The sequence below is a fragment of the Rissa tridactyla genome, chromosome 16 (genome assembly GCF_028500815.1).
Source record: "Rissa tridactyla isolate bRisTri1 chromosome 16, bRisTri1.patW.cur.20221130, whole genome shotgun sequence".
NCBI classification, from domain to species: domain Eukaryota; kingdom Metazoa; phylum Chordata; class Aves; order Charadriiformes; family Laridae; genus Rissa; species Rissa tridactyla.
The window spans coordinates 8,212,915-8,231,104 of NC_071481.1; the positions used below are offsets into that span (position 1 = coordinate 8,212,915).

General features: G+C 47.1%; 1 protein-coding gene and 1 long non-coding RNA gene across 2 annotated transcripts in view; one reads left to right on the top strand and one right to left on the bottom strand.

Moving 5' to 3' along the window:
- Positions 1-308: 308 nt before the first annotated feature.
- LOC128918210 (uncharacterized) lies at positions 309-15,439 on the top strand. Its single transcript, XR_008469464.1, has 6 exons — positions 309-409; positions 1,590-1,786; positions 8,138-8,261; positions 9,054-9,250; positions 12,482-12,637; positions 15,172-15,439. It is a non-coding gene; the product is annotated as an uncharacterized LOC128918210 (long non-coding RNA).
- Positions 11,557-18,190, bottom strand: part of EIF4G3 (eukaryotic translation initiation factor 4 gamma 3) — a 112,434-nt gene continuing 105,800 nt past the window's right edge. The window contains 5 exon segments of the mRNA XM_054222094.1: positions 11,557-11,781; positions 12,769-12,915; positions 14,379-14,460; positions 15,626-15,772; positions 16,718-16,816. Coding sequence (XP_054078069.1) covers positions 11,600-11,781; positions 12,769-12,915; positions 14,379-14,460; positions 15,626-15,772; positions 16,718-16,816 — 657 coding nt within the window. The 3' untranslated portion in view covers positions 11,557-11,599.

Sequence of the window (18,190 nt, forward strand, 5' to 3'; positions counted from 1 at the left end):
CGGGGGCGGGACCGCGGCAGGGGGGGGTGTGGCGGCGGCGCGCGCTAGGGGGGGGCGGGCCGCGGCGGCGCCGCCGGCCAATGGGAGGCCGCGGGCATTTTTCGAACGCCGGCCCCCCCCCCTCCACCTCCGCCTCCGCCTCCGCCTCCACGTCGCGCTGGGGAGGGGCGGGGGGGGGGAGAGGGAGCGCGCGCATACGCGCATGCGCGGCCCCGGCCCCTCCCGCCCGGCGGCAAAACACAACGGGCGGGGCGGGGCCGGGCGCGCGATCACCGCCCCCCCCCCCCCTTCGTTTCTCTGAGGCGTTTCCCGCCTCCGCCCCCTGAGGGCGCTGAGGGGGAGAGGAGCCACCGCAGCCCGGCCTCGGCCCCCTCGCCCCCGCCGCAGCCCCCTCGGCCTCGCCGCAACCGTGCGTATCCCGGCCCCTCGCTCCCTCCTCCTCCCGCCGTTGGCGATTCCTCTAGTGCCCGCCTTCGCTTTGCCTCAGCCTCTCGCTCTTCGCCCCCCCCCCCACCCCCCCCGCCGCTCGCGTTAGCTGTATGATTCACTGCCTGCCTCAGTTACACTAGTTCCGTTGCCGAGATCTGGCTGCAAGCTGGAAATTTTCTGTCAAAACATGCTAACAAGTTCCCACTTGCGGGAAGGATTCCTTTTCTGCTGTTCCTTTGTAGAATCACAGAACGGTTTGGGTTGGAAGGGAGCTTAAAGCCCACCCAGTGCCACCCCCTGCCCTGGGCAGGGACACCTCCCACCAGCCCAGGTTGCTCCAAGCCCCGTCCAACCTGGCCTTGAACCCCTCCAGGGATGGGGCAGCCACAGCTTCTCTGGGCAACCTGGGCCAGGGGCTCACCACCCTCACAGCCAACAATTTCTTCCTCAGATCTAATCCAGTTTGAAGCCATTACCCCTCGTCCTGTCACTACATGCCCTTGTAAAAAAATCCATCTCGGGCTTTCTTGTAGGCCCCCTTCAGCTACTGGTTATTTCAGGTCTGTGCAGAGTACACCAAGATGTAATAAACTCTGTGTACCTCTTGCTATGCTCTTGCCCAAAGTTTATTTTTTTTGGCTAGGCCTGTGGGGTTTTGTTGTGGTTTTCTTTTTCCTTACCCCAAATCCCTCTACTTTCCCTGCATTTGAGTTTAAGGTGCAACTCAGTTCCCTTCCGTACCTATTCTTATTTTCTTTTCTACTTACAGTAGTAATTCTGCAAGTAGTATTCTGCAAGCTGTCTCCAAACCTCCACACCCAGCTCTTTACTCCCCACATTACCATAGTCCATGTGTATTGCTCCCAAATCCTACAGAACTTTTCATCTGTAGTCTCTTGCCCAGGCAGTTTCTTATCTTTTTACTAACATAATCCTACTCTTTCTGTCCATTTGCTTTTACGATTTGAAGATTGCACGAGCACTAAGACACTATTTGGTCACTGTGGTACCTTTTATCCCTCCTGTGGGTGGGAAGTCCCTCTGCGAGCGCTTTTTAGAAACACTTACACCATTCAAAGTACTGTGGAGGTGTCTTGTTTCTGTGACTGTGCCTTGCCTGTTTCTTGTATAAACTTTTTCCAACCTTTTGTCCCCCTTAGGTGGCTGCTGGAACAGTGTTTCCTTCCAAAGCCAAGCTGTTGTGACCAAAGCCTGGCCTTGCTCCGTGTCATCGTCTCCACTCCAGATCATCTCCATGGTGCTTTACTTTTGCACAGTCCTTTGTCGCCTGTGCTGAACAGCCCTGGAAGTACCTTAGCCAGATGGCTCCACTTTGCTAAATATTCCTGTCTTCCTTGTGAGTGCGAAACGACGACTGTGCAGCTGCAGAGAAATGTGTTCTTTGGCCTTTCTCCCCTTGCGGTGCCTCTCTGGCAGGAGGGGAGGGCTTGGAAGGTGAAGGAGAGAGGAGGAAGAGGGAATGTGTTCCTTTACTGCCGGCTTTTAAGACACCAAGAAGGAAAAGATGAAATCACCCCAGCTGCCCTCCCCTTTGGTGCAAAACCCCAGCATCTGTGTTGTCTGAGACACAGAGCTACACTGAGATGCAAGGAGAGGAGGAGAAAAGCTTTTCTTGTCTCCTTCCCTGTTTTTTTTTTAATCTTGAAATCCACCCCAGAGTGGAGCTTCGGGTCCTGCACATTCCTTAACAGCCACGCTGCCTGCCTGACCAGGGTGGGCTCTTGTGAAAATACCACGCCTAGGGAAAGCCACTGGGATCAAAACTCACTGCTCCGTCTCCTCTCCCCTCCACCCCATTTTTTTGGGTGGGCCCATGTCATCTGCGTCCCCCTCCTTGTTCCCTCAGTGCTGCAAGCAGTGGGTGACACTGGCAGGAACCTGTGACCCGGCACCTTTGAGGGAGGATGCACAGGAGGAAGGGAACAGTGCAGGACAGGGAAATTCAGGGATTCTTGCTTCAGCGGAGGGCTGCTGTCAGAGTCCAACTGTGATCGTGCAGAGCACTATCATCATAAAATACTTTTAATAAATACTAAGCATTTTCAATACCTTTCCTGCCCTCCCAGGTGCCATGCCCTAGTAGGATTCCAACTGGTTTGTGGATTTTTTCCCCCTGAAATAATTCAATTTGATTACATCTTTCTGAAAATTTGCCTGCAGCTTTGGGGTTTGACTGTACAGTGCAGCTTGCAATTTAAACCAGAACATTTAGATATATTGCTGCTGTTTCCAGAGAGTAGCTGTAAAATTTGCATGTCAAGAGATTTACCCTTTCCGCTCCGTATCCAGAGCAATGCCACGTGTTCTTGTTCTTGTTCGAAACATGAAACCTGTTGTGCCGTTGTTTTAAATACATCTGGTCACAGAAACTCCATTCCAGGGGCCGCCCTGTTAACATTCTTACCCTACACCAACTCATATTTTCCTCATTTTGCCACGTTTTTTAAAGTGAGCACCTTTTTATTTAATAATCACTGCACCTATGTCGCTTAACAACTACCTGCCACATATGGCACAAACCACAGGATTATTCTTACCTTTTTTTTTATTACCTTTGTGCACCTTATAACGTTGAAATCAGCTTCTGCCAATACGTTCTCGACCCCGCTGGCTGAGCAAGCGCAGCATTTTTGTCGCCAAATACCGTTTTAACATTGGCCTGCAGCTCCAAACTTCAGCTCTGATTATATTTAGGCATTGCCTCTGGTGCCGTCACCCCAAGTTTTTGGCGAGTTTTTTGCTTTTCCATTTTTACCTCAACTTTTGCCTGTTTTTGTAAAACCTTTTATACGCTTTTGGCCCACAGTCTGCCTGGCTCAGGGAGAATTTGAGCCTTTTCCCACTTCATCCCATGTCTAATTGCCAGCAGGCTGGGAAACGCCTTGCTCTTTCATCCCTAAAGCTTCACATTCTGCTGCTGCTTCTTCAGCTTCTTATACTTTGAAAAACAGATCAAATATTCCCTGAGAAGCTTCTTACCTTTAGATCTGTTTATCCCTGAGCGTGTATCCGAGGGAGATTATTTTGGTTTGATGGGATCGCTCGTGCAGGACCCTTGAAGTTCCCGTTCAGCTGCTGGCGTGCCCGGCCTTGAGGGGACAGTCGCTGCTGTTTTCAGCTTGACCCAGTGGATTTGCACGGGGAGCAGTGCCGAGTATAACTATCCCGTAACCATCACAGAATCAAAACATTTAATTGGTGTGGGGGTCTCAGTTTCCACTTGTAGAGCCACACACAAACTTCCAGGGGCCTTTCGCCTGCAGCAGACGTCATTATTCAGCGATGAAGGACTTACCTGTTACGCAGCGGTGTCACCCTTCCCACAGTCCCCCACACAATTCTTGTCTTTATGCTTGAGCTGCTTTTTACTTCTGGATTTTTTTTCCCTTTTACATCTCCAGTAGAAATATGGACTTTTAGAAGAGATGAGGTGATGTCCTTTAACCACAATTTTCCGCTTTATTGCTGGTTCGCTTTACCAAAGACACATGTCTAATCATCACTGAACAATTTATAATTCTCTTCCAGTTCATACTTACTTTTTTTCAGCAGCAGAGTCTTGCTGTCAGCCCTGTATTTCCTGCAATTCTGTGCAAAAAATCTCTCCTTTGCTGCTTTTAACTCAAAAATGCATATTCCCTGCCACTTTGTGCTCTTCCAGATGTCACCTTTGATCTCTTTATCAGCTTCCTAACAATTTGTTCTCTGTATTTTGACCAGTGTCGCCCTACACCACCTTCCAGCTGATCTCTGGTGCTGCCCCTCTAACACCTACCCTTAAGGCTAACCCAGTTAGGTTTATCTTTTCAAACCATCTCCCCTTTTCCAAAGGGTATTCTGTTAATCATTGTACCCATTTTTATGTCATTTCCTAGCAAAGGAATAAAAATATGCTTAAATATACCAAAGTTTGCTCCGTTCTGGAGCAAATATATGATAGAAATGCCACTGGAGCTGACAGAAATTTGGAGTAGGAAAATGCTGTGGACTAAGCAGCCTCCACAGGCTGCTGCTTTTCTAGAGACACTAATTTGAAATAGATCCTTATTGCTAACGAGGCGGGTGCTATTGTCGCTGGGAGACCAGTGGCTAGAAGCTGGGTTTTTTTTTCGCTAGCACTTTCGGCATTACAGTAGTGATTTATATTAACCAATGAAGGCAAGTGGAAATGACACCTCTCCTAAGCAAGGAGAAGCTGAAGTCCACCAGCTCGGCATTTGACGTGGGGACAACACACCTCTCCCAAAGCCACGTCCCCACAGTTAACATCTGGCAGCAGGAATTTGCTAAATTCCCTCGCTCATTGAGCCAAACACTGCTTCCGATTAAAATTGGTTAGCAGCAGGCTGCAACACGGAGCACACAGCGGCCGTTACCCTCCCCCGGGCAGGTAATAACTTACTGTCAGTTACACCTCCCGGCTGGGGTGCTTTTGTGGCTGCAAAAGCTCATTTTTTGGCTGCTGTTTGTGCACCGTACACCCCTACGATCAGCAGCACGCCCAGCGCATTCAGCAGCCTGGCTGGACTCCGGCATCCGCACCGGTCCTGCAGCCGTAAGAGAGCAGCACCATGCCAGCGAGCCTTGCTGGGAAGGCAGAAAACCTTTGGGTTGAGCAGGAATTTAAAGCATTTTTGGCGATGGCTCTTGCTTGAAGCGTAAGGTCAGCTGGAGTGCTGGCTTGCTTGTCTCTCTGTGGGAAATCTTGTCGACTGGCTTTTCTTTGAGATGTGTCAGCCACAGCCCGGGCTCCTGCTTAAAATATCCACTTTGTGATGCTGGAGGAGGCCAGAAGAATCAGGTGTTTCCTTGAAGGATGGGTAAAACACTCAACTTCCCCTTATTTTGTAGTGGTGATGTGTGAAATCCTCGCATTTGATGATCACAGTGTATGAAAACACCCAAAGCAGGGCTCTGCAGCAGGAGAACAGAGCTGCACACTGCGCCCATCACCATAAATTCATGCAGCGCTGGTGTCACAACCCTGCAGAGCGCTGAAGAGGCCAAGCGTCCGCTCGCTTCTCAGGCCAGCCGCTTTTGGTGAAGTACGTGGTTTCCCAGCACACTCACACACAAACGGGAGGTGGCCGGGACTGACAGATTATTCACTTTAGGCTGTCTTCAATGGCACAGAGCATTTGCACCAGGTGTTATTTCAGAATAGCTTATTCTGCGACACGGGAACGACCGATTTTCCTTCATCGCTGAGAGCCAAAGGTACCAGCTGCATCCGCTGAGACGATCTTTTCAGCTCCCTTCCAGCTGTTTTCTGCAACGCTGTGATAAAATACTTCCAACGGTGCTCCTCTCCATGTTTGTTAGTGCACCCTGTGAGCCCAGTGCAACTCTGATTTGTGACAACATCTGCTGTTAAACCTCGCAGGGGGCTGGAACAGGACAACCAAGCACGCAAGCTTTACTGTTCTCTCCGCTCGCTTAGTAATACAAAGATTTCCTAACTGAAAGCATCAATCGCCTTCCCCAAGCCCTCTCTCCCCTTTCCAATTTGCAACCACAGCACAACCATCCCTGCAGCTGAGCTCGCAACTGCACACTTGGATAAATTCCCCTTTGGAAAGTACTGAATGGAGCAGGAGCTGGTTTTACTTCTGTTGCCGTTTCAGCGCAATTTAGCAGCTGGAAACGAGGAAGAGAAATCGGTGCCACATGACCAAAGCTTTCCGCAGATCATGGTTGGGCATCCCTACAGCAGCATTTAAATAACCAGCTGTATTTCAGCAGCCCGGTTCCATGACGGTTACCAACGGTGGCAAGCAGAGCCCCTTGGAAAACACAAGGGTAGACAACTTTGAGTTAAGTTTCTTCAGATATTTGCAGGGATTTAGTCACGCTGCTGGAAGCCGAGTGGGCTAATCAATCTCTTGCTGTGGTTGCTGGCCCATCACCATGGTTTTCCGGCAACGGCTCCTTGCAGGTTATCTATCCACAGAGCTGGGCTCGGAGATGGGCAGCCAAGCAGGACCTTCTGGGCTGAAGCCTCCTCATCCCCAGGCTCCATCCTACGGCTATTGCAGCTCGCATGTGGCCTGCATCGCAGCAGGCCACATCAAACTGTTGCTTGTAGTTCCTATCAGCGTGCGGCGTCTTGTGCAAGCCTCCGGGTTGGCACCTTATTAAAAGAAAGCTCACACTCCTGCTGACGCTGCTTGGCTGGAGATGCCGCTCAGTTGGCCTAGGCTCAGGTAGCAGCAGAGGGCCAACGTCTTCCAAAGAGCAGAAAGGCCAAGCTCTCCCTGCCAGACTGACTGCGTAGATCGAGAGCTCAGAGCGCTTGCCAGCCTGAACATCTCCCAACGGCTTCATCCCCACGTAGTGCACGGCAGCCCTCACCAAACTCCTACCACGCAGTATCTCACCGCCATCACGTACCGACCTGCAGCCAACAGCCAACTCGCCTAAAGGCAGTTCAGTGCCTCACGGCCAGAGGTGTTGGATCTCAGGGTGTAAGAGCATTCTGGGGGAGTCTGATTTTGAGCTTACTGCCCCGCAAAAGTAAACCCTCTCGTGTCTGTGAAACGAATCAAGTGAGCAGCGCCAGGGGTACGGCTGTAACAGCTTTTCTGCTCTGCAGCTAACGCTTCTGACAAGGCAACCAGCTTCAGGTCCCTTCGTCTGTAAAAATGACTCATGCTGGAACGAAATGCAGCAGGAACAATCACGGCCACCCTTTTGGCAAGGAGATGCCAACATCTGCAGTTGGTTTTACAATTTTTCAGGATGCTCAGTGAGTTAATGGGGCTTTTTAGAGGCCCTGTTTTTCCTTTATCAGCTAAAATGGTCCATGGCTCAGATAAAAAGGTCCGTGGGTCACAGGAATGCAGCAACATCCAGTATAACTTACCACTGGCTTGTGCACACTAAAAACCATCTCTGTGGAGGAATCCCTTCTCCCGAGCCTCTCCTGCCACATGGCCTCTTTGGCTTTACCAGCTCCTGCACCAGGGAGGGCTGATTCCGGGCAAAAGATTATTCCACACGCCAAGGTCTGCTCCTGCACCTGAGACTTCTTGAGGAAATAAGGTTAAAACCTGAACACGTTAACACAAGCAGACAGAGCGCAACGTCTGAGATCGGTGTATTCCCTGACCTTCTTCACAGAAACGGCTGATCTGTTTCTGAAAACACTTTCCTAGAAAGAAACCAGCCTTAGGCAGACACCTGGCCTGGAAATTTTCTGTTTGACTTCTTCAGGTTTAGGGACATTTTCAGCAATAAACGGGGATGTAAGCGATGCATCTGCTCCTCCTTGCCCCTGCCTTTGATAGCGCACACAGCCTCAGCAGAAGGCGGCTCCCAGCAGTGGAAATGGCTTCTAATGCAGCTCTTTCCTGCTGAGATGCATTAACTCCCTGCCACGTTCACGACCCTCCCCAGAAGACGTTTAAATGCCTTACAGGACCAAGACTGGGAGGAAAAAAAATCCCAACACACTCAAACCTTTAGTATTCTTGGGGGAAATCGTCTGTCCTCCTTGCTTAGGCTTTGCTGTAGTGTTAGGCAGGAGTAATCGCAGCTCGCCTCTCCTCACTTAACATAAAAATGAGGCTCCCACAAATTCCATTCCCACAGGAACCTCTTTTAATTAATTATCCCTTTTCTGTTTCATCTCTCTCTTAGTTTTTTTTGTATTTTAATACCAGTTTTTTTGTATTTTAATACCCTTCAGGAGAAGACGTGCTGCAAAGATCTTCTGGGACTACCGGGTGCATCCTGAGGAGCCACAACAGCCTGCAAACCTGTGATGATCTAGAAGGTGACTGAAAAGCCAGCACATATTGGTACGAGAGCAGGTAAGCAGGTGGCATGTGGTGAACAGCAGAAGGGGAGCAGAAGAAGCAGTTTTGGTCCAAGGCTGCTGTTGGATGTGCTCCTTGCAGTGACACTTGTGGGAAGCTGAACCTCAAGGGAACATACCCACAGCTAGAGACCTCAAGGTCTCACACATAATCTGCTCACAGCACTCCACATGCAGCTTAATTTAGCTTCAGAAAAGGCAAAGCTTGCCAAGCTGCAGACCCACCTTTTCAGAGCCTTTGGGTAATTCTGAAAAAACCTTAAAACCTTTGAAAACTCCCTTCCTGGCATTTGCAGGACACTAACAGGACAAGTTCTTCCCCCCCTCAGAACATTAAACATTAAAAGCTCAAATGAGGGGAGAGACTTTCTCATCTCTCCTCTACCCACATGCTGCTCACCGTTCCCACTCCCTCCAGCCAGCAGTTTTCCAGCTCTTCCAGCCAAAAGATTCAAGCTCCCCAAACAAATTGCCCTGCCCGGACACACTTTGATTCGCGTGGCTGTTCAAAGGCTCTGTAGCAATTTCTTCCTTTCTGATTGAAGACAACCGATAAATGAATCACAGTCCTTGCACGGCATGGCTCCGGTGTCGCACACTCAAGTTCCCAGCAGGGTCTGACACGGCCCATCCTCTGAGAGAAAATTCATCAGGTGCGCACACCGACTTGGCAAATATTTGGCCTCATTTACATACAAACTCGCATCCATTTAATTCAGTTACTGAGCTGCTACAAACCATCACGTACCCACTCACATTCTGGCTGAAAAATGACTTTTGCAAGCAGGGCACCCGCAGGACCTTCCGCAGAGGTCTAACAAACGCACCTTGAGACCTGCTGGGTGGGGATTTCCACACGGATGAGCCTTTTGGAGATCTCCAGAGTGCCTGTTGCCAAACCGCGAGGCCGGGAGGGGAAGCAGCCGAGGACGAGGAGTCGCTGGATGTCGCACAAGCAGATACATACATATGCATATATTAAAGGTGAGATTTTTTTCTCCTTTTTTTTTTTTTTTTTAACAAAACAGAGAAAAGTGTTTTATTGTTACTAAAAAAAAAAAAACCCAACAAACAATGCTCTAGTGTTTTAGGCCATGGATTCTCTAGCTCAGATTCATGGCGTGGAACACATGTTACTAGGGAAAGTGTCTTGTGGACATCCCCGGCCACAACCAGGCACCCTCCTCCCTTCCCCTTGGTGATCAAATAACATCCTTATGCAAGTACAGCAATTGTTTACATGTAAAAGTAAGATTAGGAAAGTATTTAATGTATTTGTAACCTTTTTCCTTTTTTTCCTTGTTTTTCCTTTTTTTTCTTTTTTTTTTTTTTTTTTTAAAAATAAGAAGTGATTTAGCAGCTGGAAAGAAAAAGACAGCATCATGTGAGCAGCTAGTGCTGCACAGACCACCAGCAAATGCTCCACAGGTTACTCGTGGTCCGCGGACCACAGTTCACAAACTACGTTTTTAGGGCTTCACAAACTTTGCAGACTGTGTTATGGTAGATGCTTCTTCACAGTGAGAGCCAGCAGGTCATCTTTGGTTGTTGAAGAGAGACACCCAAGAGACTTAATGTACTCGGCAGCAGCTCAGTTTGGAGGACTGCGTGGCATCGGGGTGCGGTCGAGGTCCCTTTGGGCACGCAGAAAACACGTGCTCCGACTGCACTCCAAAGCGACCGCTGTTAATCTGTACCCGGGCGGCACTCAGGCTTCGGACACTGTCACAGGGTGGGCAGAGCCAGGAAGAGCATCGCAGCACTTGTTCCACCTCTTGACTCGTGTAGGGCGCTTTTATTTTCACCCGCACGGGTCTGTGGGTTCCTTAGGCACAGCAAGGCAACTGGCAGATGCGAAGGGCAGCGGCAGAAGCTGGGCGACAACGGACGCACAAGCCATGGCGAAGGGCTGTCGGTTCTCTCCTCGAGCGGCTGCGACCTCCGCAGCTACCAGCGTCCCAAGTCCCCAGGACAACGCCACCGATTCAAGTCACACAGAGACACCGCGGCCACACGGCTGGAAAAAACGAGCAGGGACTGGGCACCGAATGCCCCCGAGGTTGTCTCCCAGCCTCGCGGCAACGTGCTGGGAACCAAATGCACCCACACGGTACAGCAGCCCAGCTGCTCATCGGCCATTAAGTTCTCTCTGCAGAAAAGGTCTCCCAAGCAGCAACCCCCTTGGTGTTTTGTTTTTTTTTCTCCTTTTTTTTTTTCCTTTTTTTTTTTTTTTTTAAAACAACAATTGCTCTCACCCCTCTTTTTTGGTAGACACGCATACATACACACACTATATGTACACAATTTGGAACCGAGGACCTACGCAATGAAAAGGAAGCCAGCACCGCTCAGAAATGGTGCACACATTCAGCAGCTGTCAAAGGAGAAGTCGTTTTACTTTCTTTTAAACTTGCAATGTTTGTCTTTATTTTGTTCTTTATATTTTGAAAGTGAAAAGAAATAGTATTGAGTCAATTTCTTTTTTTCTTTTTTTAAATATTTGTTCTATGTATTTACAAGCCTTAAAGTTGCTCTAAAGGTTCTGAAAGTATTACTAGAACTTTTTTCCCCAGGGTAGCACTGTTTTGAATGAGTTATTTTCGGAGCACTCTGGTCCGCAGCGGTTTTCTCAAATGCATTTCCTTCCGTTCCAAGGTTATGTACGTTTTGATTACTATTTTCTTTTTTAATTTCTGAAGCAAGCTGAGAGGCAGGCAGAAAAATCTGATGACAATTAAAAAAAAAAATTTGATCTCTTCCTCATCTAGCTTACCCCAACCCCCTTGAAAGTTTTGTCTATTTATCATGCTTTGAAACAAAACTGAGGTGCATATGAAGGGGAGGGAAATTTATTTCTTTGCTTTTGTTCTATTATACAATTTGTTTACAGAAACTGCAAATTTAAAAATTACACTGGCATTTGCAGTCCTTAAAATAATAAATTAAAAGTTTTCAACTTTTTTTTTTTTTTGCTAAACAGATTTGTTTCGCTTTGTGTTTTTGTAAGTATGAGTCCTTGTTTAAAAAGAAAAGAAAAAAAAAGATTAAAACAGAAAATATTTTCTATAAATAATACATGTGTTTTGGTTTAGTGCTCCCGCCCTCAGGTTTGACGTTTTTTTTTTTTTTTTTTCAAGTACCTTTTTTCCTCCATGATCACCTTTGTGTTTCTCTATTTTTACCTCTCCCACTCGTGCATGTGTGGGGGAAGGGGGGGTCTGCGCGAGAATTGGCCTTGCTGCACTGTGATTGGCGAAGACGTGAAACTTTTTAAAAAAATACTTAAACTGTTTCTTTTTTTTTTTTTTTTTTTTTTCCTCTGTATTTTAAGTTTTAATTATCCTCCGACTCCTCTTCGGCCTCCCGTAGCCACGTGAAGAATGCTGTGACAGATTTTAGCGCTACTCCTTTCCCGTTCTGCTCCGCTGGGTCCTTGCTGCTCTCCCACTTGTAGAAGGCATCCTCCGATATGACCTCCTCATCATACAGGCAATCAAAAAACATCCGCAACAAATCTGCAATAATGGAATAACGGGAGAGAACAGCTGTTAGTACTGTGCGGTTTAAGTCAGCGGACAAAGGCATGGTTACGGATAAGGGGATTAACGTGACCTTTAATGCAAGAGATGCAGATACAAGTAAAAGGAAGGTCTGTCACTGAGTTATTGCTTCCTGGCTAGTTACACAGAGCTGAGAGGGAAAAGAGGTCCCCCTGATGCTGTCGGATAACGCACGCTCCGCAGAAAAGGGAAAGCTGGGAAAGCAGCCGTGGGAACTTATTATCTAGAGATTGGCCAGCAAACAAAGTACACAGCAGCTCGTCCTCCTCTCACTGGACCACACAACCTGGCAGCCTGGCTCCTCTCCAACACCTGATTTGTCACGGCTCAGCAGGAGGGATGATAACACACGACCAGCGCCTTACAGCTAAGGATGATCGAGTCGTGTGTTTTGGGCCACTCTTTGATTTTGTGCCGCAGGCTCCCCGGGAATCCCTATTTCTTTAGCAACTCCCCACCTCTTTTCCAACAACAGTTTCCTGCAGTGTCTCTGGGACAGGACTCATCAATTGTCAATTCATTTTATCCCCTCCAAGTCCACAGACACCTGTGGTGCAGCAATACAATTACAACACTCGGTGCTCTCACATGTCCAGGTATTGTAAACTCAACAGATTATTTTCAACTGCTTTTTTTCCCTTCTCTTTATCAACAGAGGTTTGCCTTTCCTTCTGCATGGCTGCTTACAGGAGCAACCCAGAGAAGAGACGGCCTCTAGCCAACCGTTTGGGCAACTGCGCCGCTCTGCAGCCGGAATCCGGACAAGCAGAAACCACCAAGCGCTGTTTTCTCTCATCTGCTACATAAAATGGTAAGATTTTATTTCCACTGTCAGGAGAAGCACAGCCTCTTCCACACCCTATTGCTGGATTTTACTCTCACAGAAATAGCTTTTCCTCAGGCTGTCAAGGTTCGCATCCCCCGTGCAGAGGCAACACTTACTAGGAGGCTGATCAAGTTTTACTATTGATGCTTGTAGTGCATAAAGTGCTTGTAGTTCCTTCTCTGTGTCTGAGTCTAGGTACTTGAGTAAGATCGGCACTCTCTGTTTGATAACAGCAGTGTCCACACGGAAGCTAGAAGAGTCCGCTGAGGGGAAGAGAAGAAAACAGGGTCAGCTTTGCTACACAGCAGCAGGGGTGGATCTTTTATCACCTTTATTTATTCAAATAGAAATCACAGATACGCGTTATGCGCGGAGAAAAAAGAGGGAGCGAAACAACAGGAAGTATTTCTGACCCATGGCTTTTGCTGGAAGTCTTGATCCCTCCAGTTCTCCAAATTCAACCTGTATCTGCAGCGTCCCTGGCCCTACCCCGCCTGCTGACACACGCAGAAGGATTATAACCTTACTTGCAGCGCAAATCCTTGTGTTGCCACAGACAACTGGATGTCCAAAGCCTGTACAATGGCTAGGGCTAAAATTTCAGTTATTGAGAAGGTTTTTAGAAAGGTATACCTTTTTTTCCCTAAAAATATTAAGGCAGAAACAGAATCATAAGCTGCACATGACATAAAAATATATAAAAATACACATTAGAAGTCCATCAGCAATGGATAAATTATTCAGCAGCTTTTAAGTAGATCATACATCACAATTAAGCGATATTTTGAAAACAAAAGGAAAAAAAAAACCTCTCAATTACAAGCAAGGTCAAAACGTAAACCAGAAGGTGTTCCCTGTACACATCAGGGAAACCCTTGTCCTGTGTCATTTCGCCATTAACACTAGGTGGCATCAGAAAGGTTCTGTTCTCAGGGAGAAGAAAGGAGCTGGGCTGTCTTTTCCCTCCCAGCAAGATGAAGTTCAGACCATTCTTTCCACTGAGCGTGACTCTTACAGCTAAGAGCAGAACCGGGTGCTTTACAAGCACAATTTTTTGCCTTGCCAGATGCCAACAGTAAAGTTAAAGAAAACAAAGTGAACTAGAAAACAAAGTGAACTGACCAGATGTTTCTGGCTGCAGCGCTTTTGTTCAAGCCCCCCTGAGGGTCTGAGGCTCACACATCTGACATGGGAACCCACCCTTTCCTCCATTTCCAGCCGACTGCCGTATATTCAAGTAATTCATAAACCGTGTTTCCAAAATTGCAACTTTGGGCATAAAACTATGAGGACGACGGAGATGCAGGCTGGCTTCTCTTCTGCAACCCACGCTTCCAGCTCGCACGTGGCAATCTGCGCTGGTAGAGCGCCCACGCGTACTTGCTGACACCGGAGTGGAAATGCTAATTATTTTAATAACGTCTAGCGCATTTCCACCTTCACTAGAAAAATCAATGAACAATCTGACATTACTCAGAGTCGACTGAAACGTCTGCTCGCGCGAGGTCACCAGGACACGCCAGCGCCTCGAGAACACCACAACCTGTCGCAGGAGGAGCGGACATCCCCTTCTCGAGCGCTAGAATTCAATACGGTGCAAAAGTCTTAGTGTGTGATAAAAAAAAAAAAACAGCCTCAGGGAGGGAAAACTGATATAAACCTGAAAAATAGAAAATAATTTTTTGCACGTTTGGTTTGTGTGATGTTTGTATTGCGAGTTACTCACCTATAATAGCTGCTTTACAAACTGCTGTCATTAAAGCTCTAAGGAATGTAGGTGAACTCATCTGGCTTTCGTCTAGATTAGCCTGAAATCAAGAGTAAATGGACCAGTTAAAAACATGCCGCTGCATGAGAGCGACCATTTCCAAACTCCACCGCTGAATTTGGCAGCAAGTTCCAGTTCAGCAAAAGCTGCTGCAGTAGAAATTCAGTTCACCGCTCTGCAAAAACCCAGCGTTCCCAGTCACTTCTTGAAACTAGCTCGGGTTCATCAACATGCAACAACAGTTCTCAGGCGATCAATACACCATTTAACTACTCCCACAACTCGTCATTTGTCTCCAAGAACAAGCCAAACCAACAATGCTTGGCTTTTACAATGCCCTTATACATTTTCTAAGAGTTTTAGGCTTTTCCAACAAATTTTACAGCAGGCTCCTTGGGTGGAGATTTGTTTGCTTTGTAGAAGAAATTCAGAGAATGGCTATGTAACTTGTCCAAGACTACAAAGAGCCTGTGTGTGTCCCCAGATTTTCAGTGCTGCTTTCATTCCACTCTCGACTTCTCTAACGGCAGGAGAAAAATGACATTTTTTAACACATTGCTCCAGCAAGAGAAATAACTGAAGTGAAGCTGATCAAGATTTAGGTGTGAGCACAGATCTAAATGAATCGGGTTGGGTATAATTTCAGACACTAGATTAAACATCTGGCTTAAAGGATGCAGCTAGAGATAGAGGGCAAAGGATCAGTGGGCTGACAGGGCTTTTTTTGCTTTTTCTTTATTTTCTTTTACAGTTACTGGTCCAATGCACTGGGAAAGGTACACGTGCGCTCACTGATTCCCCAGGATTTTGCAGCACAAAGCAATTTGGTAGGTCGCGTTGCAGAAAGCAATGAGAAGCTTTTATCTCCTATTTTGGGAAGAAAGAATGTAGCGGTGTCCTCTGTCTAAAATGTAATAAGTAGCCAGAAGCAGTATTTTCAGCATCAAAAAGTCTGCAGTATTTAAAAGGCAGTTACACAGTTACATGTTAACACGGCTAGAATTCTTTCTTCCTAAAGCTTACTTTGAAATAACTGACTGATTATATTTTAGAATTTAATTCTCTGGACTTGTTGATTGCACAGGCCAAATCATCTGCATATCCTATGCCTAGGGAGGAGCCTGCAGAGATGCTCCTTTAGATGAGAAAATATTTATGAAAGCAGCTCATGAACTGTGCAGGGAGGGTGAAAATAGTCTTTGTACCTCTACCCAGTCAAAGATTTGTTCATCATTCGCCTTGTCCTCAACAATGAGTTTTTCTAGCTGCTTGTTCAGCTCTTCCGCAGAGAGTTCTTTCTCTGAAAGTGCTTCTGAGGAACTGGAACAGTCGGACTCCGTGAAGTCCAACTTCTGCAACATCAGAAGTGACGATGAGAATTAGTGAAATATACTTCCCTATGCTGAATTATAGCAAACCGAGGCAGCAAGCTACACTTCATTCTGCTTTCCGGCACCTTTCAACTGCTAAGTTATCATTACAACGATTTATATACTTTGCCTGTTCCAAAGATTAGAAAGCATTTTACAAACACGTGGGAACTACATTATCCAGCAAAGAGAACCAAGCGTCTCAGAGCAACTCCAGCCCTGCACAATACGAGCGTGCACAAAATAAAAGTGCATGTTGCTCAACGAAAACGACGGGGAGCTGGAATGCAATTACCAGAGCTGGCATTCGCTCAAACGAATTGCAGCTAATGCCCCAATTCATTGCAAAACGCAACTGAGGATCTACAGTCCCCTCACCAAGACCCAGGCCTCAGTAATCCGTGTCATTTCCTGCAGCGCAGCACTTCCTAAGTGCTAAAACAGGGCAGTGGATCACTTAGAGCTCCAAAGGGAGATCTCCGGCTTCTTCCTCAGGAGCGCCACCAAGCAAGAGCTGCAAGGTGCCCTCCATCAGGCCTGGCTCTTCTCGGCTGTGAACCCCCCCGGGGTCATAACACAAGGCGGGATGAGTGAATAATTGCTATAATTTATTCCAGCCCTTCTGCAGATTGTCTGTCCTTGCTGCAAAACTCATTCTTGAGTTCTTTTCCCCCCGTTGGAGAACCAGATCTCCCAGGCGAAGCCAGCTGGCAGGAGATGTGTGCCTGGGTTCGGAGGGGACGAGCCCGTCCTCCTGGTATTTCAGAAAGGAGGTGCTGAGATAATCTAACCCCAGCTTGGTGAGGGAGACACTTCACCGCACGTCCCACACCAACTATACACAAGAATGGGATGGAAGAGGATGAACAAACCAAAAATCAGTGTGCCAAAATCATTAATTAACCAGATTCTTGCTCTGAAACTCACTTGTTCCATGAGAAAGGTATGTACATCCTCCCCTTCGGGTAAGTAGTCCTTCCAACTGAGGCCAGACTCCCTCCATAAGGCTCCCACTTTCTTATGGCTCTAAAACACAAACAGTTTGTTCCTTTTAAAGACTCGAGAGACAACCAGGGGAGTTTACACAAGCCGGAGTGGTGCAGCTGTGTCGGGAGAAATAAAGAACCGTTCAGCCACCAAACAAGATGCCTAGCAATGGAGTGAAAACGTCTGGAAATCCCGTGCAAGAGAAATCATATATGCAATCCTGCCACAGCTATACACATCTTGTCAAGTGGTCAGACGCCACGGTGATGGGTAATAAACAAGGCATAACGTGACACGTGGGGTTTGCGACAACTTCAGCCAGAGATTACCTACGAAAAGTGACACATTGGAACAAGGCAGTTTCCCACGGCCGTGACACCGAGCTGGCAGTTAGATGACTTAGATTCTTCTGACTGTGTCATTAACTTGCTCCGTGACTCATTCTCCCCCTGCCTTGACATTAAGGCACCAGCAAATTAGCTACTTTTAGAAGATAATTGTTTACATGGGTGTTTTCTGTGCAGGGATCAAGCCTCAAATTCAGGTACATAATACCAAGTTCCCCTTTCAATTCCTGGAATTTATTGCAAACCTTGAGAAAAGCGCCTTTGCAGCACATACAGTTCAACCTTCCGCATCCTCTAATGTCACGCTGACCTTTCGCTGTCCTGCCTAAGACGGCACATACACAGTTCTAACAAGAAGAAAAATACGAGTAACAACCAGCTCTTTTCACCCAAATGCTCTGCCGAAACTTTTACCTTGTAGCACCTGCACAAGGGAGACCACTGCGTAGCCCAAGTTAAGCGCTGATAAAAGCAGCCTGATTTTTAGTTTACAAAGCAGATTACAGTTTTAAGTTTACAATGCAGATCATTAAGAGCTAATTGTGCGTAGTTCCTGCTACGATTCATTAGGATCTGAATTAGATGACTGATATTACATTGAAATACCCGAGTCCGAGTATTGGCCTGGATGAGATCGAATTCAAAAGCTGTGGCAGAAACAGAAACCCAAGGCTGTGCTTCAAGCCCCAGAGCACAGCAGCTTTTCTTTCACAGAACAGAGAAAAATAAATGGAAGCCGACTGTCCAAACAAGCCTAAGACTAAAACAAATAAATAAAAAGTCACTATTTGCATTGCTAGACTGAAACGCTCCTGGAACATTCAACCTTATTTGAAGGCATGCTTTAAAAAAAAAGAAAAAGGCAAGTGAGGGATTTTACAGGGTTTAAAATAGATACTATCCAAAGTGCAGTATTTAGCTGGATTATAAAAAAAAAAAAAAAAAAAAAAGACAAAAATGGAGACAGAATTATAGGGAAACCACCAAACTGTTTGGACACACAAGTGTGAAATGTGTAAGAGAGCTCGAGAAGTCACAGGGTGAAAAGGTGTCACTACCCCTAGTG